The 26,541-nt window shown below is 36.4% G+C and overlaps 2 protein-coding genes across 3 annotated transcripts in view; both read right to left on the bottom strand.

The window, feature by feature from the left end:
* map1ab (microtubule-associated protein 1Ab) overlaps positions 1-16,358 on the bottom strand; it is a 52,586-nt gene extending 36,228 nt beyond the window's left edge. For both annotated transcript variants that reach the window (XM_022684092.2, XM_049483951.1), the window contains exons 1-2: positions 16,189-16,358; positions 6,749-6,850 (exon numbers count right to left, since the gene is read on the bottom strand). In XM_022684092.2, the coding sequence (XP_022539813.2) occupies positions 6,749-6,850; positions 16,189-16,333 (247 nt within the window). In that variant the 5' untranslated portion in view covers positions 16,334-16,358. The remainder of the gene's footprint in view (positions 1-6,748; positions 6,851-16,188) is intronic.
* A 7,997-nt stretch (positions 16,359-24,355) lies between these two features.
* Positions 24,356-25,845, bottom strand: cart2 (cocaine- and amphetamine-regulated transcript 2). The gene is given in 3 exon segments (NM_001291260.1): positions 24,356-24,724; positions 25,033-25,116; positions 25,681-25,845. Coding segments are annotated over 3 exon segments (348 nt in total). The 5' UTR covers positions 25,837-25,845; the 3' UTR covers positions 24,356-24,616.
* Positions 25,846-26,541: the final 696 nt, after the last annotated feature.

The following is a 26,541-nucleotide window of genomic DNA, read 5'->3' as shown; positions in this document are numbered from 1 at the left end:
GGATGCTGGAAAAATAGATAAAGGAGAGAAACAGCAAGGTGAGATGGTCAATGAGTGTCATGAATGTGAGAATTTGATTGAATTCAGCTAAAAAAGCACTAGTGATGTAGTATGAATGCTGAATAATCATTACTTCACCTCATTTCCAACTCCCCAACTCCCAATCCCAAAAGTATTGGACGAGCACCATCATTAGGCATGATGTCAATAGGTTATTTTTCATCTGCTCCCCAGAGAGTCCAATTCTATTGAAAATACTTATCTACCAAGACTAGGCAAGCTGTGTGGGTGCAACATAGGAAGTAGGTATATGAATGAATTTATTAGAAGGTTTGTTTTCAAACATTTGAACATCTAGGCTTAATCTCTGTCTAGGAAAATCATCCTATAGTAAATGGATATATATATAAATAGTTCTGAAAAAAATATGACCACTTACAAATGATGAGTTTCTTTGATGTTACCAAATTAAAAACCTTTGGAATATATTCAAGAGGAATTTAGATGATCAAAAGCCATCAAACCAAGCTGAACTGCTTGAACTTTAAGAGTGGCATAAAGTTATCCAAAAGCAGTGTGCAAGACTGGTGGAGGAGAACATGCCAATATGCATGAAAACTGTGCTTAAACCAGGGTTATTCCACCAAATATTGATTCTGAACTCTAAATCTTTATAAATATGAACTTGTTTTCTTTGCATTTTTTGATGTCTGAAAGCTCTGCATCTTTTTTGTTATTTCAGTCATTTGTCATTTTCTAAATGCTCTAAATGACAATATTTTTATTTGGAATTTGGGAGAAATGTTGTTTGTAGTTTATAGAATAAAACAACAATATAAATTTTATTTAAACATGTACCTGTAAATAGCAAAATCAGAGAAACTGATTCCGAAACTAAAGTGATCTCTATTTTTTTCCAGAGCTGTATAATTAGGGTAAAATGCAATAAAGAGTTTCTACTTGTCATCTTAAAATGATAATGTGTAATCACCAATTAAATTGATGTGAGGAGAACTATCCTATGTAGTAATTCTATTCCCTTGAGCACATTGATTTATGCTGAGTGGCATTGTCAATATGATATAGTAGGAAAATTTTGTCATATCTGCAGCATCAGCTCAGCAGCCTTTTGTCTGCAGTGCTATAGGGTGTGGTAAAGCACAGACAGAGGCTAGCTGTCCTAGTGAGCCACCAGCCCACAGGCCAGTCATCGCAATCTGATCTAACCACACAGCACGTCCTTCAGCTGCGGGCATCTTCTTCTCTCCTAAGTCAATATTCCACAAGCAGCATCACAAGCATGAGTACAAACCACTCTGATTACTGAAAGATATTCTGAAAGAGCATGAGGAAAAAATCCTCATGAACGAATGGGACATTTGCAGATGTTGGCTTATGGACAGATCAGGATTGTATGAGTAGTATGATAGAAATACAACTCACTAATAAACTCATTGACAAAAATTACAGGTTGCTCCAAAACTTGCAGTTATGCAGTTTTATCTGAAGCACATATGTTAATGATTACAGATGGGGTCTGATTAGACATTGGGTCTTGCCACAAGTTGGCATAAAACTCCTTCCCCCACTAAACTATGTAAAAGATCTCAGGCACTACTTTTGTGTAGTGTACCTCTTGGTGAGAGACTGTTGCTCGTTTTCTGTGCTACAGCTGCACACTCGCTGCTTTAAGACTCTTTGACCTGTTTTTTGCGCTACAACTGCGCACTCTTGTCGCTATTAGACTCTTTGGCCCATTTTCTGTGCTACAACTGCACACTCTTGCCACTTTTAGACTCTTTGGCCCGCTTTCTGCACTACAACTGCACACTCTCACCGCTTTAAGATTCTTTGGCCTGTTTTCTGCGCTACAACTGCACACTCTCGCCGCTTTTAGACTCTTTGGCCCGCTTTCTGCACTACAACTGTAGACTCTCGCCGCTTTTAGACACTTTGGCCTGTTTTCTGCTCTACTGTTGCGCACTCTCGCCGCTTTTAGACTCTTTGGCCCATTTTCTGCGCTACAACTTCGCACTCTCGCTGCTTTTAGACTCTTTGTGCTGTTTTCTGACACCTAGCATTCAAACTTTAAATCTTACATTATAAAAACCTGCTTAATAGCGGGCCAACTTTCATTTTATTTCTACAAAAAAGCAAGCAGGCCGCAAATGGCTCGCGGGCCATAGTTTGGACACTCCTGATCTAGGCCATCCATCGGTCAGCCACCTTCACATGAGAATAAATGAGAAATCTGGACTCTTATGGAACAGAAGTGTATTGTCTTTAGTGACAAATCTAGGTTCTGTTTAGGATCAAATAATGATCAGGTTTGAGTTTGGGCAGGACATCCTTTGGCCACATGTGTCGTTTTTAATGGCAGGGCTTCTAACTGTCTTTTTTCAGCAGGATGATGCTTAACCACACACAGCAAGGGTTTCTTAGGAATGCCTCCGTCTGATTGCAACACTTCCTTGACCTGCCCACTGACAGATTTCTCAGCATTCACGCATTAATGGGACCAGCTAAGGTGCCAATTGGGAAACCTACAAGGCCTACAGGCCAAGCTGCGACATCTTGTGGGTACATGTTCTTCAGGATGCCACTTGGAACCTGCATGCCCCCATTGCCAAATCTCCTATTATATCCATGCTAGAGGCAACCCAACTGGCCCCCTATTAATTATACAATTTGCACATATAAACTTCTTCTTGATGTGTTATATTTTGTCAATGAGTGTATCTCCAAGTAGATCATGGTGCCATCTGCAAAGCCATAAACGAACTCCACTGTATTCAAATGAGCAACAAAGCCTTTTCCAAGTGGTGCGCTAATCCCAGTGGTGCACTAATCTCCTGTATTTTTAGCTTTATTTTGCCGGGAGCTCTGACTGATGTCTGCAGTCAGCTTTGTCGATAAAAAACAGGCCAAGAAAAAAAAAAGAAAAAACATGATTAGCCTACTCTACAAACAGTAACCGAGACAACTGACCGCCATTCAACAAAAAGACATGAAAGAAACAAACACACATTCACTTGAAATATAAGAAATATAAGAGTAAAAATGTGCTGGTGTGGGCATCCTGAGTGTTTAGATAAATAAAGACATTTACAACATTCACATCATCATCAATGGCTCACATTCTTGTCACTTCAGCTCAAAATATATCCAGTAGGCGGTAAGGGTGTAATGATCATTAAAGACCCTGCAGACTTGGCCTCCTGCCTTTTCCCTGCCAAATCTGTCATAGAGAGATTTCATAAACTGCATTAAAGTCTTTAGTTGTAATGGCTGTGGAAGGGCTCAATTGTATATTTTACAACTTTTGGCTAAATTGTGATGATCAAAGCAAATATAGCCCGTCAGCTCAGTAAAGTAACACAAAGATTCACTGTTTTACTTCGATAAACTCAAGAAATCTTGTGCTTCATTTCATCAGCGTCATTGCTTTTGATTTTAGAAGCCAATCAGAGTGACACAGCAGTGTTTCCTCGTTATCTAATCCTGCAGAATATCCTCCAGCAGACCACTGTGGTGGGGACAAAGCTTGTAGGTCCTTATAAAAACACCAGTGGAGACTATGATAAAGCATTTACTATCTTGAGTTGATAAAGCATGCAATAGCTGCAGATGTTTTTCAGGCCTTTATTCAAAAAAACACACAATGAGCTGGAATTAACTACAGGAAACACTAAAGCTTAGCTTGCTGGAGTCACTTGAACATGTAATATATATCCATCTCTACTCTGAATGTAGCTTGTTTTACTTGATGTTTTTTGCTGTATTATACTTTTATGTTATTAATTAATTATTTTTTATGTATTATTACTCATGTCATTCTTATTTTTAGTTTAATTTAAAATTATAACTTTATTATATGTATCAAAAATTAAATGATGATTTCTGTTCCAGTTTTATTCAGTCAGAGGAAGTTAGCTTTATTTTGTATTCCTATTTTAATCTTGTTTTTCTTTTTCTTTTTAATTTTAATTGTATTATTTTGTTGTTTTTAAAACTGATTATTTTAAACTGATTTTTTTAAACTGATTTTTTAAAACTTGATTTATTTTAAACTTTTTCCCTTTTTGTAATGTTTTACTTTTTTTATTTATCTTATTTCTCTGCCTTTAATGTTTTTAATTACCATCACTGATTTAATTGATTATGTATTATTTAGATTCTTTAGAAAACCCTGCCTACTCTCAATTCTTGACAACACTAAAAATAAGGGTTACCTTAAAGGTATATTTTGAGTAAAAATAAAGGTGGATTTATTGATTGCTTGGCACGTGGACTGTTTAAAGAGACTTTTATGAGCTGTTTTATTAATCATTTAAAAAGTGTTTTGCTGCATACCTACAAGCTTTCATATGAAGGTAGCAAAAAACACTCAAAAACTTGATTTTAAGTGATCTAAGAATATTAATTTGTTAATTGTATGATGCATATTAAGACATATTAAGAAGCGCATATAAAGTAAAATCATCTGTGAGAACATTAAACATTTTCAGTTTGCTAACAGGTGTAGCCTACTGTGTAAATCATGTATCCATAGTGTTTCTCAGATAAGGATCACTATACTTTTATACCTGATATTTGATTCCTGATATGGAATCTGGCATGTCTATGGTATATCTACGGTGGCCGAGAAAGCCCAACGCAGTGCAAATTGAAAAGCGCTGCAAAAGCACAAAACACATCCATCAAAATTACAACACAGGCGCAGCAAATAGAAAAACGCGCTGCAACTAGAAAAACGCGCTGCAAATAGAACCACAACACAACGGAAGTGAGTCACAACACAACGGAATTTTCCCGGGGGACCTTAAAAGATGCTGTACCAGCTGTATACAAAGGACAGTAAGTGGCAAACAAGCTTCTGAAAAGTAAGTTATGTTTATTACCTGTGATTACCACGGTTGTGTGCATATTATTAAAAGTTCTGCTTCACAAAACGCCTTGTTTGCCACTTATTGTCCTTTGTACACATTGTGAAGTCCGAGACGTTACTGAAGACGCAGCTGCGCCTGTGTTGTAATTTTGATGGATGTGTTTTGTGCTTTTGCAGCGCTTTTCAATTTGCACTGCGTTGGGCTTTCTCGGCCACCGTATATATCATCCTTTTCTCATCTATTTTGCATAAAGCAAGTAGCACCAGTTGAATATAAACCAGTAGGCTAATGTTCAAAATAATTACAATGATCTAAATCAATGTTGTACCTGATGGCCCTACAAGACCAATGCTGAAGTCCAAGAACCTTAATCTAAAATCTGAAGATCATTACAACATTTGGCCACCAGATGGATCTTGGATAAAACTCACAGCCATGTAAAATCATGTGTCCAAAATTTCTGAAGGGGTATGAAGAAGCCTTCATATCATCATCAGCAAAACCTTAAGACCTTGTACTGACAGGAAAGAGAACAGGCAAACCTGAGCCTTTAGATCCTGCCTGAAAACGCCTTATTCAGCTCCCACACACACACACAAACTAAAGGCCCATTCCAGCACACACACACACACACTGCAGCAGTGCAGACTGACTCTGCAGCTCCCTCTTCCTGACACAGCTCTCTGGTGATTATGGCAGGCTGTGCAGTGTGGGGTGCCTTAAACACACATGCAGAGATCCCCATTCAGTAGGGGAAGAGCAGCTTCAGTTTTCTTAAACACAGTAGGCCACAGACTGAATGGTCTCAAGCCCTGTGATTACTGCAGGTCACCTTGGAATAGTGATATCTAGGAATATTTCTATAAATAAATACCAGTATCTTCAGCCGGATGATGGATTTACATAAACAACAGTGCCAATTGATTAAGAAATATAATCATATTACTCACAACAATATTTAAAAGCTTTTAATAGTGGATATTCAAATATAAATAAAACATTAATGTTAGATTGGCAACATTAAATTATATTTACAGTAGTGGATGAATCACAACAATATTCTGTCATTAATCATAATTAAAATTATTAAAAATAAACTATTATATTTTGGGAGGGAGACACTAATAATTGTGTAATGGATCCTTTATTAATATATTTTCCTTATCATATGAACCAAAACCCCCCAGGTTCTACTGCTGCTTTCCAAAAGCACTGCAGGAACTACAGCAGCTAAAAACTATTTACACACACCTCTCTGTGATAAAGGCTGACAGGTTTCTGACAGTGATTTTCTGAGTGTCCATTGGTCAGTTTTACATAACAAATGACAGTGGAATTGTAAGTGGCATCTGTGTGTGTGTGTGAGAGAGAGAGCAAGAGAGAGAGAGAGAGAAAGAGAGTGAGAGCAAGAGAGAGAGAGAGTGAAAGAGATAAGGAAGGAGGGGCAGTCATAATTCAGATCCCAACAATATCTTTTTTTTATTTCTATCTAATAGGTCATAATTGCTGTGTGTAGTAATTAACAATTTGTTGCAGATATTTTTTTAAAGAGGTTAAAACACTGTTTCATTTTTCCTACATTCTGATTATTTGTGGGTTTATTGTCCCATGAAATTAGTTTTCATCTTACGAAAATAAAGGAAAACAAAATAATCAAAATCTTTCCTAACTACTTTAATCTATTTTATTTTACAAAAAATCCTGGTTGACTCTCCAGATCTGTTCCAGTTTTATAACAGTCACTGAACTCTGACCTCTAAAGAAATAATCAAAATCCTAACTATTTTAATAAATTTTTTTGTCAAAATGTACTAGTTGACCCTCTTAGGTATTTTCCCAGTATTAAACCCATTACTGACCTCTAACCTCTGCAGAGAAGTGGGCAGAGTGTCTGGTGATGAAGAGCTGCAGCTGTTTGTCGAGATCACACACAGCAAGGTTAATGTCCCAGGAACGGATACCTGCACACACACACATAGAAAGAGAGAGAGAAACAAAACATTTTACTGCATGTATTCTGCTGCTGTACTGAAACAAGCAACTTTCCTGCCCACATTTATAGAGGACAGGGTTTTCATGATACCAAAATACTAAGTGAAATAATAAAAGAAATTAAAACACGAATAATGTTCAAACAACAACTATGTATTGAATAAAAAATATATTTAAATTAATATATCAGATTTCTCTTTTCAGTATATAACTTTCAAAAGTTGAAAAAATACAACAGCAATCTGGTGTTTACCTATTTAAATAATGTTCATTTTATAGAGCCTACTCCACATGTTCCCATCTAGTGATCCACAACATACTGATTATAGACATTATTACACAATTATCTTTTACAATACTTATGTTACAGTAGGGTGCAGTCTATAACTGAGCCATCCAATAAATGTATTGTACTGTAATTTCTTTTGGACTGTGACCATTCTGTCCAAGCTGCCCAACCTCAGAAACTCCCATGATTTATTGTAGACTGGCCAATATAATCCTAAAAATGAATTAGAATTAATAGACTTTTGATATATTTCAAGGCATATCATAGCAGTGATACTGTACATTGCCATGGAAAAAGATTTGCCCTTTCCTGTTTTTTTCTTCTGTTATTGATGACAGTAAAAGCTTTCAGAACTTCATACTAAATTCTATCTTCATACTATTCGATTATATTCCATTCTATTTCCCGCCACCTAAAAAACATAATCCAGCACATTTTTTTTATTATTATTATTATTAATGTAATTCAGACCTATCGCCCAACTCTACCCATAAAGCATGCCCTTTACTACTTTTTTTGTAGTTTTGGACCACGCTAAATTATACATTAATACATATTTTTAGATACTAAGTCATTTTTCTGAGATAGCAAGTGTGTTTGCTTTTGGGGAAAAAATATGTTTTTTTTATTCCTCTAAAAGCACCTATATTTTATGATATAGGTGCTACATTTGAAGCAGTCTTCAATGATAGTTTCCATTTTGCATCTTTGTCTCACCTGCTTCTGTCTCCGTACAGTCTACTAGTATCTCAGATAGTATCTCAAAATAATGACTTACTATCTCAAAATAATGAGACAGCAGTTCACTTAATAACAATAAAAAAATGTGCTGGAATATTTTTTTTTTCTTTTTTGTGACGGGAATGGGCTTCCATACTTTTTAAACAGTAAACACATTTTTATAATTATTATTTCAATAATTTAACATTATCCAAATGCAAGTCATCCATGTTAAAAAAAAACAATTGCTTAAACTGTACATACATTTCAACTGCAATTTAATTACCACATTTAAAAATAAAGTGTTAAAGTACTACCTTAATTAAAAAAATCCCTTAATGTAAATAAATAATTATTTATCTTTAGACTCAATAACTGCAACCAACATTTCCTACGACTTAATATCAGTATATTTAGTTATATTACACTTACAATATTACTTACCAATTGTATGACACAATATATATTTGTGAAGGAACTTTATATATTTATAAATAAGCAGCACAAATTACAGTTTTTTTTAAACTATGAACTATTATGGTACAGCCACAGAATCTATAGTGGGATCAGGTCAATACTTGGACAAGGTGAATCCAAACATTCTTTACAGACATTTAGATATGGATTTGCTGCCTTACTGCTCCCCCACAGAATGCTTCTATTGACCTTCACTGAGACAAGAGAGGTTGGTACCTCCTTGGATGTTCTCCTGGAGCTTGTTGAGTTTGTTAGTAGGTTATTCATTAACTGTTTGGGTTAGTATATCTTGTAGAGTCCCACAGGGCCAACAAGACTGATGTTAATTATGACAGTAATGCACTCAGTAATGCAGAAGGACTGAAGTGTGGGCTTACATTCAGGGTCATGTGTGTTAAATGAACAGAATTATAATGTATTACATTTTATTTAAACATGTAAATTCTTTTACTGAGGCCAATATGTAATTACACAATAAACCAGGAAGAAAGTAAAAACTTTTAATTGCTATATATGTAGTAACATTAACATATTTTGACAAAATGGTGTATTTCTAGTTTCACAGTACTTTTCTTTCTTTTGCTATGTGACAGCCAAAATGTCTAAAGCCAAAAAATCTTTAACACTATGTATGAGGTCTGTTTGTGTGGCTGAAATGAAAGGGAAGCTTGTGAAGTTACTTTTAGAGGGTTGTGGCGAAATTTGAAGAACATTTGAAGAAAGCTACAAAAAACAAGTTTGATATCACAGCCTGTACAACTTCTGTGTGACTTTTCTTGTGTTTGCCTAATATTCATGGAATCTCATTAAACGTTACATAACTGTCAAAAAACGCAGACGGCTCATGCAATCACTCTGCGGCGAACTTGCTGAACGCAGCACTTACAGGATTAGGATATGAAAATGAAAATCCTCATGCCTTTCGCCTGCTTTCCCTCATTATTTCTGTCCCTCCTCGCCGCTTTGCTTCAGCGCGATTAAACTCTATTTTCCTCAGATGAGGACCAAAGAGCAAATCATGTACACACTGCAGTGTCTGCACTCTGAAATGCTGTGTCACTGAGCCTCTGTATAACAAACAGAGCTCTTACTCACACCAAAACAAAAGCTAACTCCCCTCCTTTTGTATTCTAAAAGATTTCTGAATCCAGTCCAAGGAGACCAACACCCAGTTGGGACTCTTGAAGAATATTGATTTAAATGTTAATTGCTATGGCAAAATCAATAAAGGCCAAGCAAAAGTGCCCTTGGGCTGTTCCTGAGAGGCCAAAATGAGATTTTGGCATTGTTAACCATAGCCAGAAAAAGCACAGGCTGAGCTGTGTGACTGGGGATGCTGTGGCTGATGTTAAATCTTCTTGGCTTTATAGTTGAACCCTAGATGATCCACAATAGCGAGCTGACAGAATGTCTACTATCTGACTTGATGTAAATGGAGGTATGTAGTTAAAGGCATGCTGAAAACTGGACTTGATTCTGTCCCTCTGATTGAGGCTTGGAGTACAGCTGTTAGTTCAGCATTAGATCAGCATCTGTAGCTGATGAGAGAAGCCAAGCAAGCATATCTATGCTGTTACACTGTCCAGAGCAGTCTTCCACACCATCGCCTCACTTTCATGCTGCTTTTTGCATTTTCTCTTTGATGGCCTCTGGAAATGAAATCCTTTCCCCTTTGCTGAGGGTGTGTTATACCAACTATACACTGGAAGACTGAAATTCTCACAGATCTGAAGACAATTTGTCAGTGTTCTGCAAAGACAGAAAATTAAAGGGACACTTTTCGTAAATCTACAACTACATTTAAATTTGAGATTGTTTCCCATTATTCTCATGCACTTGGTTGTCATTTACAAGAAACTGTTGAACAACGGAGCACAAATAGAAGTAGCTTTTGCCCACAGCTGTCCTTGTGCAGAAGTTTTTTTTTTTTTTTTTAATCGTAAAGATGAGAAAAAGCCTCATCTTCCTGATCACTATACGCTAAACTCTATCAAGATTCATATAATTTTATTGCAACATTGGAAATTTGTATGCAACAGTGAAAACACTTGAGAATTTGTTTGGTGTAAGGGAACCAGGGAAACACCATAACCAAGCTCTACAGATGTTATAAAAACTGGCACCAAACAATTAATTGTCATTTTCTGTGTTTCATGTGTCTATCTAGATTAATATAAACATTAAATTGATAGGAAACATGTCTGTAAATTAGCATTATTTTGCCAATATTAATTTTCTGAGTATTGAGCCTCCTCCAAAACAGTCTGGGCTGATGGATACATGTAAACATCATATATACATGTATATATCATAATTGTACTGGTTTCTTTCTAATAAAAACAATGCACTACCACTCCTTAGTGAGCTAAAGCTTACTTTGTTGTCATATGGCAGGATTATTTTGCCATTCTAAACATTATACAAGCAGTTCTGTCTGACAGTTTTCTAAGCCTTGGCCTTGCCTTTACTTCCACTGTTCCCCTTAACTGCTGTATCTTAATGATATGCTAAACATTAACAATTGTGAGCTGAAAATACTTTGAGATTTTTTTTTCTAATTTTTTAAAGAATTGGTATCCCCCAATTAATAGTACACTTTTAAACAGCAGTGAGAATATGCTAGGCTAACTGAATACAATGCTTACACCTTGCAGAGTACAGACTTCAGTATTAGATTAGTTGTGTAAGATGAATACAGAACACAGAACCTTGGTTTTCACATGTTTTTAGGATTTTGTTTGTCACCATTGTAATAAAAAATAATGTATATTGTATATATATGTTTTTTTAAGAAACAACTAGAGTGCTACAATACTACAGTTTTAAGTTTTAACATCCCAGCAGATGTATGACGTAAAATAAATTAGTGCCTAATGTGATCATGTTAAAGAACATCATGCAATTTCTTTCACCTTTAAGCTTCATGTGGGGAGAAGAACTTATTATTCTAATCACAGCTTCACATCACATCAGAGGAGGTGTCTGTCAATCTGACATTCAGAGACTGATATATGGAGTTGGTGGTATCCAATAAATCAGTCTTCCTAGGACAAGATAAATGATGTATTCTCTTCTTCTGAAGACCCAGTCATAATGTCACACTGCTGAAGTACTTCAGTACTAAATTTATCTGCGTATATTAGAGACCAACTGTGAAGCAGCTGTTTTCCTTATGCAGCTTTATTCCTCATCTCATGCATTAGTTAGAAGGTTTGAGCTCTCTAAGGTACATCCATCGCATGCTCAGGAACTCTCAGCACAAGTGGGCCTGCCTACATATTCCTAGCTCAGTGAGCTCCCAGGGGTGCATTTATGTAACCTGTCTTTAGGGAACAAATACAGACCCTACTCTACTATAGGTACCTTTCAGACAGTGTAAATGAATGAGGTACCAGCGGTACACTATATGTATGATTGGATTCCATTACTGAGTTTTAAAGTAGTTTAAAGGTTTCAAAGTGAAAAAGCAATGCACTGAAATAACTTCATTTTTATTAATAAAACATCATGCAGCAACAGTTATTCCTAAACATGCTCTCAAAAGAGAAATCAAAAACTGAAATAAGTGTTGATGCAATTAAAGAAGGATCAAAACATTAGCAAATTCAACCATAAGATCCCAAACCGAGCCTTGATTTAATGCTAAAGGTGGTACAGTTCCAGTTTTTTACAATACTGCAAAAAAATGATGATAGAACGCTGCCTAGATGGTAAGCAATGCATCCAAATCATCATCAGTCACAGATTTCTCACCTAGAGATAAACAACCCACATGTAAACCGTAAAAACTGCTGTATTTTTTTTGCAGTTTTTGTACAAGAATATTTTGTATAATTGTGCATCAATTGTTTACAGAAATGTATATAACTTTTCAAGAGTGAATGAGCAGACTGCGCTCAAAGCAGTTTTACAGAAATGTATTGCTGTGAACACCTTGCATGTATTGTGTGGAACGACAGGATAATAGAGCTTTAGAAATGCAATTTTCTTTCAGATGGCAAACCTGTTAAATTTGAGGGAAATATTACTGGTCAGTGTCGATAGCTGTTAGCTAGTTGATCAGATTGATTAAGGCACTTGTAGAACAACACTTGAGATTCATGCACGTCGTGTGGTAAGATTTTCACTCAAACTTCTTTATATTTTCATGGACAGAAAGTTTAAACATTCGGTTTGTCGCTATTTGTTGACATGCTGTTCAGGGGAGAAGCATTGCCTTTTGATAATGTCTAATAAATATAATTTAGCTGTTTGTCTCCTTAACTATATTCAGCTTTAGTTATTGAAGTATTCTATGTAGCTAATGCATTTATTATGAAATCTTTAGCTATCCAGCTATCCATTTCAGTGTTGGCAAGGATGGACAGTTACCGTGCGCTGATACAATATCCATTCTGCATTTTAAATGGAGTTTCACTGGTGACCATGGCATTTAGGAAGAATAATCAACAGTTTGTGTTAGCTGGGCTTATAGCAATACATTTATGACACTGTGGAAAGATCTTATGCTGTACATTGCTCAATCTGCACATTTTTAATAAATATTTGATTTTATAACAGTGTGATTGTCTCCTTTCTTGAAGAAATACTTAAGCAATTTAATGTATTAGCAGAAAGGGATATATAGGATTAGACTGTAAACATTTTCTTATTTTTGGGGGTTAATATTATTTACTGAAAGTTACTGTCTTTTTAAGGCTTATACAGATTTTTTTTGGCAACACTGGCAATTCCAATATACTTCTATTAAATAATATATTACAGTAAATTGTTTTAAACAGGATTACAAGTTCAAGTGTTACTGTAGAAAAATAATTTTTTGTAATTTAAAATACATTAAGTAACACATGTTTGTTATATTGTAGCTTCTGAGTGCCTTTTTACACGCTGCAAAACATATTGCATCACGATTATGTCTAAATGTAAAAGAATAAAGGTAATTAAATGAATTCAGTATTAGTAAATTCAGTGCATCATCTTTCGATGCACTGTACTGACAGGGGTTATTAATTTAGGGTTTGTTTACCCGGTATGTATTTTGTTGCTGAGACAGCTTGGTTTTGATTGCCTGCATGCAGGCAAGCCATATGAGCTGAAACAGGATGTGCCTTATGAGTAGTTGAAAAATAAGAACATATCATCTTTCTTAAAATAATGATTCAATAAATAATTTACAGAATATTCCCCTTAGCTAAGAGATATTTGGCATCTGACCTTTGCTTCTGCAAAGATGCAAGACTAATGTATTATAGTCCTAAGTATGTATTTTGGATAAAGGCCAATGAGTGGGGAATGGAGTGATGCCCATAACAGAGACTACTGACCACTTTGATATCAGTGGTCAGCGTGCAGCAGCTGCCAAGGTCACATAAATATAAGCATGTGTTCAAAAACCACAAGCAAATATATTTTTGCTTAAAAACTACTAGGAAAAGGAAAATTTGTGGTCCTCAGGAAGGTCATGAGATATTGATTGGTCAAACATTATATGGACAAAAGTACACAGCAAGTAAACAGTGTTTCTTTTAAAATCAAGGGAATTAATAAAAGTTGGGGTTGTTAGCGAGGTCATAATGTTCGATAATCGCGCCTCTAGCTTTATACAAATGTAAAACTTTTTTTTTTTTTTTTTGTGGTGCCAGAGTATGCTAGTACCCTGCTCCTCTGCCCTGCCATTGGGTTTTTTAATTGTTAGCTAACACAGCTGTAGCTAGACTTTTTTGTGGGGGACATAGCATCAAAATAAACTAAATAAAATACTTTTATCATATCAGTGCTCTTTTATTTTAGCTGTCTATTCTAGTCACACATTCAGCAGTGCTACTTTTATCATATATATTTACCTCAGCAGTGCCTCAGTAGTTGATAATTTTTAATGTAACAATAGCAAACATTCTTTAACCTCTAAAAATACCAACTTCCCCTCATTTCCTAAGCCATCTAAGCCCCCACCTCCCTCCTTGGTCTGAAACCTATACATGTACAACTGTGCATGTAGACAATCAAAGCATTAATGATAATACTGACAATATGGCTGACTAATAAAAATGACATATATATAAATATAGTGTAAAAAAAATAAAGAAAAAATATTACAATTCTGCTTCTATTCACTTAAATTGCACAACTGTTTAAAATGTGTAAAAAGGATCCCAGACCAAATAAAACATGTCTGACACACCTCTTAAACTAAATTTAAACTTTTCTAAGTTGAGGAAGAACATTATGTCTGTTAACCACAGAGTGTGTGTGGGTACCATATAAGTTTTTTTACCCAAAAATAATTATTCTCCTAGCTAAGAGGAGTGCAAATTTTACTGACTCAGCCATGCTATACTTAAGAAAATACTTAACTTGTATAATTTGTAACACAATGAATAATGGGCAATGCCATTTTAATCATAAATTTACTTTAGCAGTGCTACTCAAGTCACTTGTAACTAGCTACTAGTTAGACTATTTTTGTTCTTTATCAGTCAGTATCAACACATTGCATTATCAGCAGTCCTCATTTCTACTGAACTAAAATACGCTTGAAGGCTGTCTATCAACCACTTTTCACTGTTTAAACTGAAGTAAGAAAAGGCGAGCTGTGTTGCCGTTTGTCAGCCTGTGTGCTGTCTGTGCATCAGATAATGTGACTGGACAAGAGTCAGGGTCAGGTGAGGGAGTGAGGTCAAAATTATGGGACTCCATTACCCAGTGGAGGTGGTCCAGATGCCCTGAAAATTCCAGATCGGTGCTAAGTTTTGAGTAGCTTCCTGTTTGTAGTTATTTATATCAAGCCAGATAAACAAGAATGCATTTATGGGAAGAAAAATAAACTAAACTAGTTTATGCACCCAGTGTAAGCAGCAGTTTTATTACTTTCTCATATCCTGAAAAGATGCTTACAATGAAATTAACACACGCCCATCGGGTAATCCCTTAATATGTTGTGTTTCTAACTTTTACATTATTCTAATTCTGACATGACACACTCATCCTAAATCTTTTAAACTCTACTGTGCTCACTTCGTGATAAGCACCCCTAAAACTCTGATACTAGAATTACCTGTTCGCCTTGTAGTTTAAGTAAATCATCTTAGTTTAAGGCACTACGTGTCTAGTATAGAGCAGACAGTGCTCTAATGACCCCTTTAATGGTGCAATGCTCACTCAGATCACTGCCACGAACCAAACAACAAACGCATTTATTTAATTCTAGTGCTGGCATGGGCAATGCCTGGGCATGACTGCTGCCCCCCTCAGACTTGGCATGCACACAGCTTGTAGTAAATGCTGCGTCAGCAAACTACCAACCGTAACGTGCAGGAATGTTCTGCACCCTGCCTTTCTGCAGTAGTGACAGAGCTGCACTACGTGAACACACACACTGTGATCCTTTCATTTTGCAGATAATAATATATTAAATATTAACTATTATCATTCAATCAAGTAAATGCATCCAATCTCATAAAATAGTCTTAAAACGGAGCAAGTAAATTAATAATGAAGCCTGATATGCAAAATCTCTGCAACTTTATAAAACAATATTAAATCTACATTTAAATAACCAGTGCAAAGGCCCATGCAACTGCCTTCTACACTCCATCATCCTGCTGTCCTGCAGTGATCTGTACAGAGCTCCACTGCAGCTCTGCAGGACTCACAGCTGCAGATCCCACTGAAAGAATCTCCTGATCTTCACTGCCTCGCCACACACAATAATGCAGCAGATAAAATGCAATTATATGTAAATACAGACTGAGCGCTGTCCTCGTGCTCATGCTCTGCGCCTGCGCGCTGCAGTCCGTCCCCAGGGGTCCGACTCTCACTCACCGCGCTCTATCTGCTGTTTGGCGGTCTGCAGCTGCTGCTCGGTCCCGATCTCGCCGATCACGATCAGCAGGTGAAACTCCGCGCGCTGCTCCCCGCGCTGCTGCAGCCGCGCCGCGCGCTCCTCTCCACCGGGCCCGGTCTCCATGGCAACGGCACCCGCAGCAGACGCCAGGCCTGAATCCATTTCCATGACAACAACTTCTACTGCATCTGCTGCTGCCGCGCGCGAGCGGTGTACAGGAGGAGGCGGAGCCGAGCGCTGATTGGTGCAGCTCCAAAGTGACGCCACACCTGAAGGGGAATAAAACGTTGACCCTGTGAAAAAGACAAAATAATATTTTATAGTAATTATATAAAAGAGTAGATGATATTTATTGACTTTAAGCGATGTCAAATCTGACGGTGTAAGAAATAGATTATTGTTTTTTATTAATAAATTATATTAGTTTCATCATTATCATTATTATAACTACTACTAACAGACATAGTAGTATTAGTACAAAATAGAAACAATACAAAAAAGAATAGCGACAATAATTATAACAAGAATAGAATGAATTAAAATAAAGAAATAGTAGTAAGTAATTTGTTTTATTTAATTATTGTATAGGAAAATATTAATTAAATATTTTTTATCATAATTAAAAGTAGTATTAAAATGCATAATAGTATTGATACAACAAAATAATGATTACTACTAATACTAATTATATACTCAATACTTTTTGTGCACAGTAAACAAAAAAAAACATGAAGATAGTAAAGATCATGTGGGGAAAAAAACTAATATTCTACCAGTCAACTATTTTATAAAAGAAAATTAAATAAAACATTAATACATTACATTAATAGAAATAAACTCCAGAATGCTCTTCAGATTAAGCCTCCTCAGACAGTAAAAAGGATAGAGGGACAGATGGGATGATCTGCTGGTGTCAGCGACTTGCGTTCTGGAGGTGAAAGTTGAGATGGGATGTTGGGCTTCAGTGGGGTTTGAAGTGCTGACCATCTGACTGTAAATTGGCTGTCTGAGGTTCTGCCTGCCTGAAGTTAAAAGTTGAAAGTGAGCCCAGATTGCTGGAGGCCAGTGATTTGGATGGGAGCAGACTTCTCTAGCTGTGTGTGAAAGCCTTATCAAAGCAGCTTTGATCTAAACTGATTTTGAGCTGATTTTAAGCTAAGATGGCTGAGATGTGCCTTCCAGATGTTTGTACAGCTAGATGATTATGGAGAAAAAGAGAATGAGAGAAATACATTTTATTTGAATGAGTTCCTGAACATCAAAATACTATGTAATTTAGCGTATCCTAGCATCCCTTTCATCCAGGAGAAACTGATTCACAGCAGGAAAAAGGCTTACAGTGAACTGGCACACACTCACACAGGGAGTGAGAGAGAGAGAGAGAGAAGCACAAAGGCACACAGAATCTGAGAGTAAAAATGGTGCACCTTCATCTGCAGGAAGTGTTCTTCTCTCAAAAGTATATCTTTCAGTTGTATTGGTATATATTACACTATAAACCAAAGAGAGGAGCATACAAGGCTTTAATATGTTAACTGTTTTTACACTAGCTCACTCAAAGGAGACTTTGAAGCACCTTTAAAAGTGTATTTATAAGACTGTGTGCTCCTAATCTAAGCAACTGCCACATAGCACAACCTCTATAAGCAGCAGCCTCTAAACACAACTCTATACTCACTGCTATCTTCCATTCCTCCTCTCTCATTTCCCACAAATATCCATTATTTTTTTAACAGTTAGACAATCGCATCTTGAATTCTATAATTAGCTTTAATTAAAAGCCATAAATATTTTTAGAAATCAGTAAAAAAAAAAATAAAGAAATGTACCTATTTAAAAGCTAAATAGAACTGATAAAGGGCAGTACACTCATTCAGCGGTGTGTGCTGGATGCTGCAGTAACCTTGCATCACTACAGTCAGACATGCAGTGAGTCAGCAATCCAAAATCCGAGGCCTTTGCTCCTACTGCCACCTGCTGGATACCAGGGATAACTGCAACTGCTTTATCTGTCTATGCCAGGAGTTTTAAACTATTGACCAATGGGCCATAACCGGCTTCGATACTTAATGTGTTAGAAAGTCATAATTATGAGATAGAAAGTCATAATTATGAGATGACTTTTTATCTCATAAATATGACTTACTATCTCATAATTATGACTTTTTTATCTCATAATTATGACCTAGTATCTCATAATTATGACTTACTATCTCATAATTATGACTTACTATCCCATAATTATGACTTTTCTATCTTATAATTATGACTTAGTTGAGGACGTTTTTTTTCTTCAGGTGGCGGAAATGGGCTTCCATAGTTGCAACATTTAAGGTGGAACGGGAAAGTTAGCTAATTAGTTACTGAGTTACTAGGGATTGTTTTTAATGCTTGCTACGAAGAAAATGTAAACTTAGAGTGTGCCTCTGAAAATTCTATGTTTAAAGGGCAATGCAGCTATAAGGCCCAATCCTATTTCACCTCTTGGCCCTACCCCTTCCCTACTGTTTTGCTTGTGCACGGAAGGAGTGGAGGGGTGTTCCGATTCTTGTTAGGAAAAAGGGGTAAGGCTTGTTAGCCCATCATACATAGATTTTTCAGACGCACACTTTAAACCCAGTGGTATGAGAATCAATGGTAAGATGTAAGTAACCCAAAAATGTAAGTAATTTCCTTGTTAAAAGTGATTAGCATTATATTACCATTGTTTAATGTGTAGCTTTAAATGTTTTATTGCCTTATTCTCAATAACAAGCATTAAAAAAAAAGATTGCTAGTAGTCTCACTAATTAGCTAACTTTCCTGTTCCATCTTAAATGGTGCAACATGCGAAATGGACTGCAGCATTTAAGGTAGAACAGAAAAATTAAAAAAAAGCTAATTTCAGCTCCCCATCACTAAGGAATTAAAGAATAGACAATTTCTGCACCACCTTCCCACTCTCTGAAGACATTCAATGCCATAAAGTTAACTACTTAACCAGCAGCTAGATTACCGAACTTTAGTGATCCTAATGACATATCAGGTGCTTTTGAAGGGTTGTCCCAATTCTTAGGGTAGAGGATTTCACTACTTCCCCTCTTTAACTCTGTTCCAAGGCAAATGGTTACACTCAAAAAGAAGAGGTAGGGGTAAGTGATAGGGCAAGGGGTGTAATGGGATTGGGCCCAACATTTCCCCTCCCTTTAAGCTTAACAAGATTCGGGACACCCCTACCCCCTAGGCGTGCAAGCGCGAAACAGAAGTCAAGAGCTAAATAAGGAGCTAGCCTACCAATACAGGGTGTTTTTTCTGGATAACCAGAAAGTCTTCAGCTGATTGTTTTTTTTAGTATGGTAAGCTCTTCAGAAACTTCAGAATCTGTGTCTTGTATTTGTGCACATTTAAGCTATTTAATGTCAGTAACACCCATACAAACACTAGCTGAGTGTGCTCTGTATTGAGTTCTGTTCCTGCAGCAGACCCATTTTCACCAAGCAAAAAAAAGAAAGTATGTGGTGAGCAAGCCCATCTCAACATAAGAATAAGCTGTATCTGGAGTCAATGTAGCTAATTATGTGCATTTTCAAGATCTCATTATCTGTTTTTGATTTACTCAGGATGCCATGAGTATATTCCCCACACAGATTTACTTTTAAAAAGATTGCGCTGCATGTAGTGTTACTACAGACCCTGTGCAGACTCAAACTCTCAGCAGGACAGGGATATAGCAACCCAGGTGGTCAGACATCATAGCTTTCCTCTCCAACTCTCCCATCAATACTTGTATTTATTTTTAGCTGCACCACCAGTTTATTGAGCACAAGCCAGGAGAGCAGCATCTGTTTGCTTTATTGTAAGGTTGGCTAACTTTTTACACTACATACAAATAGTAAAAAAAAAAAAAAAGTAAGCCTTAGTTACCAAGAAAATGCACTACTTAGTAGTTTAAGTTACAGTTAACTGTAGGGTAAAAAAAAAAAAGGACAAATCTGTATAATTAGTTGCATTTAGTCAGGGGAGGAGCATGCATTTGGACACTGTAGACCAATGTACAATTTTAAGGGTTGTGGGATCAACAACATTGTATTTAAAACCAGTAAAATAAAATTAAAGGCATGAGAAAAAGGTAAAAGAGCTTTGTTAACAAACATACATACAACATACAAAAACAGCCACTTTCTAAAACTGCTGTGTTATCAGGTACCACACTGGCAGAATCAAAGTAAACCAACACCAAAGAAATGAGCCAAAGAAAACAAAACACTTTTCCCTACTCGGAGTTAAGAGCTAGCTAGAACATTAAACAAATAAAAACTTGACCAAACTTTCCTGTCCAATGTCCAAAGTACATTAGGTGGTGCTAGAGACCCACGTGGTGTGAAATGTATAGGTTCACCTTTCTTACCTGTTTAAAATCCCAGGTGGCACAAACATCTCTTATAAAATAGCTTATAATAAAGCTATAAACTACAGGTAAAATACTGTGGCGTCTGTGTGTGATACCTTAAAACAAAGCATGTTCCTAAAATAAAAATCAAATAGAGAAATTTGGGGATTTGCTGGTAAAATGCCAAAATTGAGTAAGCTCTAACATTAAAGATTAAAACCAAACTAAAACATTAACACATGGTACAGAAAACCGGATTCTGCATTTAAACTGTAGGCTCCTCCCTCAATAATTTAACCAGGCCTCTCATTGGTCAGCAGGAGCATCACTTCCTGTAGAGGGAGAACCAGAGTGAGGGAGAGAGAAAGAGAGAGTAACAATGACAACCATATTTAATCAGCAAAACCAGCAAAAGAGAAAACTAAAGAAAGAATTTATATTTAGTCTAATAATATGAGGTTTGATAAAGGGGTAGGGTTATTTTGGATCCATGTGTTCATTAAGGTATTCTGACCAAAGCATTTCACAGGAAACTTGAGGGAAAGGGGCTTATTAAATGTTATGGTAAAAAAAAAAAAACTGTGTTAGACTGTGTTTATTGTAAATAATAATTATTTGACAATTATATATAACAAGCTTTTCTTGTAAGTCCTCATTTACAGGCTTGGATTGCAGGATTGCATTGTTGATGATGATAACACCAAACCTAAAAAAAAAAAAAAAAAAAAAAAAAAAAAAAATTGTCCAAAAGATTTGACCTGTATTTATTTGAGGATTAAATTAGTTTTGCTAAAAGAAACATAATTCCAAAATGTTTAAGTTTCTGCATAAATTATTAATAAATTAATAGTAAAAAAATAAATTATTAGTAGTTGATGAATACTACTAAAGGTCTTGTGTACTGGTATTGTGTGAAAATGTGCCTTTTGAAATAAACACCCTGTGAGTTTAAACATCTGGTTTGAAGAGCACATGTGGGACCATCAAATAGACACTAGGGCAGAGTTAAAGTGACGCTCTTCTCAGTGTTAATCTGTTATCTCTTTCTTTAGGAGTAAAATCCTGATCGCACAAAGGTACGTTTTTCCTATTGGTTTTTGGCATAATTTGTTTTCATCATAGACATGTCTCTCCACTCCAAACTCACCATCAGTGTGTAGTCTTGGCCACCAGGGCTACCTTCCCTTGAGTATTAAGTAGAAGCATTACTGCCATTATGTCTATGATTTAAAAATCATTCAATATGAGTTAATTTATTTGTTGTCAACCGCTTAATCCTTTTTGGTCACGGGGGAGCCAGAGCCAGTCCTGGCAGTCATCCAGTGGGAGGCAGGATACACCCTAGACAGGCCACCAATCGATCGCTGTCAACATGTTATTGTTGCTTATTCAAAAAAAGATAGCTTGTGTTTTTTAAACTAACTAAAACTAACTAAACTAACTAAACTAACTAACTAACTAACTAACTATTCAACGTGGGTAGGTAACATAATACTCAAAATGAGGTAAACTCTACCCGAATAAAGTGAATAAAAATTGCCGCCTCAAATTACAACAAAGCAATAGGTGAACCAACATCAGGAGAGTTGAATCACATTCCTTAATACCTTGTGAAAAACTCTGAATTACTACATCACCAAAGATTACTCCAGATTATCCAATTTATATTACTTTATTTACTGTGAGTGAATTTCAAATTCAGAATGTTTTACTGTGGCTGTGCAAATGATAGGAAAATAGGGCAAATAAATACAGTTGATACAATTGATAAAGCAGGGGAAATATTTTCCACCATCTTTTTTAGGTTTGTGAGACTGAAATAACTAAATGTGCCTTTAGAACTGATTAGTACTGAATTGATTATTGGTTGAATGGTCATTATTCAGTCACTGAGATTACAGGGTGGGTGTTGGTATTAATGAATACTAGCTGGACATGCTAGCTTGTCTCATGAGCCGACAAGCCAAACCTAAGCAAAGCATTTCTGAAATTAGTTTATTTGTTGATTTATTTATCAAAGTGAGAGATACAACCTTGTCTGTTTCAGAGAAATATTATTTTTCTTGCTCCCATAAAGCATCTCTAGGGGGCAACAGCACATCTCTTTTTTTACTTCGTCTCAGACCATGAACATTCCTGTATTATTAAAAGTAGCATTATAAAGGATGCATCGTCTCTGTTTTTGAGCCACTTTCACACATCATCAGAAAGAAACAACACTTACACCCATGTCACATCAGACCAACAGTCGCTTTCCAAACTAATATAAATCTCACACATTGATGATCATTGCTTGCCACAAAGGAAGAATGGAGATGATGAAGCATTTGTTAAGCATTCTGATGACTCTCACGAGTGATTAGATAATGTTCTTTTCACAGTGGTGCTTTCAAAAGAAACTCAGCCACGTCATTATGTGAGAGGCTAAAGGCCAAGAACACTGGAAAAGCATCAAGTCAGTGGGGAGCACATGGTCGTGATGTAGCAAAGGCTAAAAAGAAAAGGCTTGAAACACCATCAACCCTAAATCTGGAGTTATTGGTGTTGAGATTCTTACTCATGTTGTTTATGCACTGAGAATCAAATGTTTGTGCATCTTGATTTGAACAATAACTGAAAATGATTGCTGCTGGGAATTGATTTGTGCTTTGTAACCTAGTTGGATTAACACTGTTGTGTGGAGTCAAAAGGCAGGCTGTTTGAAGTCACTTTATTCTAAATATACATTCACTTTATACTACATTTACATTTAATGTATATCCAATTAATATACATTGAGTGAGAAGAGTAAAACAGAGTATTTTAAAAAACAATGCTTTAACTTCTACATAACATATTCCCTTTCATATCCTTGATATGATCCTGTTTGCAGCAGTCTGACCTAACCAACGTCACCGAATTGCTAAAGGCGCTACACAGTGAAGCAAATCAACCCAGGACACCTAAATGCAGCAGGTTTAGTATGTTTTTTTTACTTTACTCTAACAAAAGATGAGTAGTGTCATCTCTCACATGGATTTCAGTGCTGCAACAATACGCACACCAAAAAGGAGACTTGGCAACAAGATTCAGCTTCTCTGTTTAGTTGCTGCTTTTTAAGGACGCAACAAAGGTGCAACAATTCACTGCGAAAGTAGGGCTTGATGAAAGATATTGAACTGCTCTTTTTTGGAACTCTGGGCAATCAATATGTTGCAGAGTGTTTTTATAAAGAGAAATCCAGCTTGTTTATTTGGCACAGATGAATAGGGTTGGCAAACCAACAGCTTTATGAGTGTGTATGAACACAATACTGTCTCTCTCACATACGCAATAAGAGACTTTTAGTGGGACAAGGCTTTAAAATTATTGTAAATATTAAAGATGTGAATGATTCAAAAGAGCCTTCATGCATTTCTATTCATTGACGTTAGAACACATTTTCATAATTTATATACATTCTGAAAATATGACTAGAAAGCAATGGTAACATTTCTGGATCAAACATTGCAGTTTTTTAACTCCATATATTATGCAGTGGTGCAATGCACCTAATCTTTCAATTCAGCAGGTTTAATGTGTTTAATGTGCTTTAACAATGAAATTCAACAAAATCCTTAACAATAGTGCACTGGTGTCAAATTTGAAGAGGAATGGACTGCAAAAATGGCACATCAAAAAGGAAACTGATTTTATAGAACATTCTCACACTCTTTTGGAATTTTAGTCATTTTTCTTTTTACAAAAATCATCCCTTTATGAAGATGTAATCAGAAAAAAACTGATACACAGACTCATTTACAAAAGGACGTTATGGGTCACTTTAATCCACAAAAACATGAAGGTTACATCGTCGAGGACATGATTACAGGTGTGCAACACTTCAGAACAGGAACACAACTTTACAGAAAAAACAGTTCCGACTTTTTGGTGAATTCTCGCACTTAAAAAAATATCTATACAAATGACTTTGATACTTCTGGACAGTGTGTGTGTGTGAGATCTGCCCCTCCCCACCTCCCCTTTTCCTTCAAAAGCCCCTGGACACGCTTTGCCCCTCACAAGCACTTGAGCAGGAAGAAGTTGCAGAATGCTCCTCGGGGACAGTCACACATCTTCCCAATGCGCGAGCCTTTCCTCACCGCACACTGCTCTCCAACATCACACTGCACAAACACACACAAACATCAGGTCAAAACACAGGGCGAGCATTGTCACTAATTAGTCAATGATGAATAATGCAATTGCATTAAATATGCAGCAGTGAATACTTTTCTACATTGCTGAGTAGCCGGAGTACTGATTAATTATACTGATGCTTATTATGTTTTTGGTTTGTTTCTGATCACAAATGGATTAATATGTTAATTTATATTAATGTTAATTAAAATAAAGAAACATTACAACAGAAAACAAAACATTCAATTTTGCAGAATATGTCTTAATGACATTTTGACTGAAAGTTTTTTTTTACCATGGGAACCTGCCCAAATTTCTTCTCCCAAGGTGGGATTCTTTTGGTCTGCAACTTCTCAAGCACTTCGTGGAGAGCGCCAAGCTGACAAAAACAAACAAAAATACACATTCAAAATGAGTGCAATTAATGACATATTAAATATATATGCACAATATATTACATACTATAAATAGACATTTGTACTGTAAACAATACAATACAAATACTGTGCATTATATTCTCTCTCTTTCTTTCTCTCTTTCTCTCTCTCTATATACTATACACAATCTTCTTTGTGTATGCTTACAGCTTTTAAATTATATTCACACACACACACACACACACATATATATATATATATATATATATATATATATATACATTCTATATATTATATATTGTATTTACTTATTTATATATATTATATATAAATACATATATTAACTATTTACAATACATTACGTATATATGCATGTATATATAAAATGTATACACTTATTCTAGTTAAACCTAAATATATACTATATAATTAAAAACAACATAAAACTAATGCACAGAGAAAGTTATAGAGAGAGAGACACAACTTTATAAAAAATGAAATGCGTAAAAAGTATTATTATTATGCGTAAAGCTGTGTGGACACTATCCTTGCGCGCGCTCACTAACCAGCTGTTTTTCGCTGGTCAGGTTGGGGTCTTTGGGGTAAAAGTCCCGGATGGCGCGGGTGTCCAGCTCCACCTCGTTGTCCGTGTCCGCGTCCTGTGCGCTCGCGCTGAGCAGCAGCAACAGCAGCAGTGCGCCCCGCACGCTCGAGCTCTCCATGGTGCTGATCCCGGCAGCGCGCGCCACTTTGCCTGTAGTTGTCCAAGCTTTATTATCTGTAGATAAAAACACAGTAAAACTCGCCTCTTTCTGCCCTTCTTCCTCCCGCTCGCCCCTTTTATCTGCTCCCCCGCGCGCGCCGCCCCGCCTCTGCTCGCGGAGCGCTGCGTAAGCGGAGCTTCATTGCGTAAATGCGCGGAGAGTTGACATCAAACCGCGTTAATCACAGCCCTCAGACCCGCGCGCTTTCTCTTTTTTTCACTTTTTTCTCTTTTTCAACTTTTCCAAAGACGCGTTTGTCAGAGCGCTGAGGAGCAGAGAGGATTTGAGCTCTTTCAGCAGCTCTGCAGCACAGTTCACCCCTGCTCAATTACATCTACAGCATCTATAGCCTTACACTAATTACACTGCGGGTCACTTTCACACACACAGATAAAGCTCAGTTTCACACGTTCAGTGAAGTCAGTGATTATTGATCAGCTACTTTTGTAAAGTGTCCCCATCCTAACTTTTTTGCCTAAATAAAAAATGTCCTCATGATTATGGTCATCTGTGGTAAAATTACCTACACCCTATAGATGATCAGTAGGGCTGCAATTAATTATTATTTTGGTAGTCGACTATTTGTTTGATTAGTGGATAAGTCAACGATTATTCCTGCCATTTCATGCCTTCTCTAAAAACAATAGAAACAGCTGAACATGA

Source organism: Astyanax mexicanus, chromosome 10, assembly GCF_023375975.1.
Source record: "Astyanax mexicanus isolate ESR-SI-001 chromosome 10, AstMex3_surface, whole genome shotgun sequence".
Classification (NCBI taxonomy): domain Eukaryota; kingdom Metazoa; phylum Chordata; class Actinopteri; order Characiformes; family Acestrorhamphidae; genus Astyanax; species Astyanax mexicanus.
The sequence above is the reverse complement of the archived record's forward strand: the minus strand, read 5'-3'. Positions and strand labels throughout refer to the sequence as shown.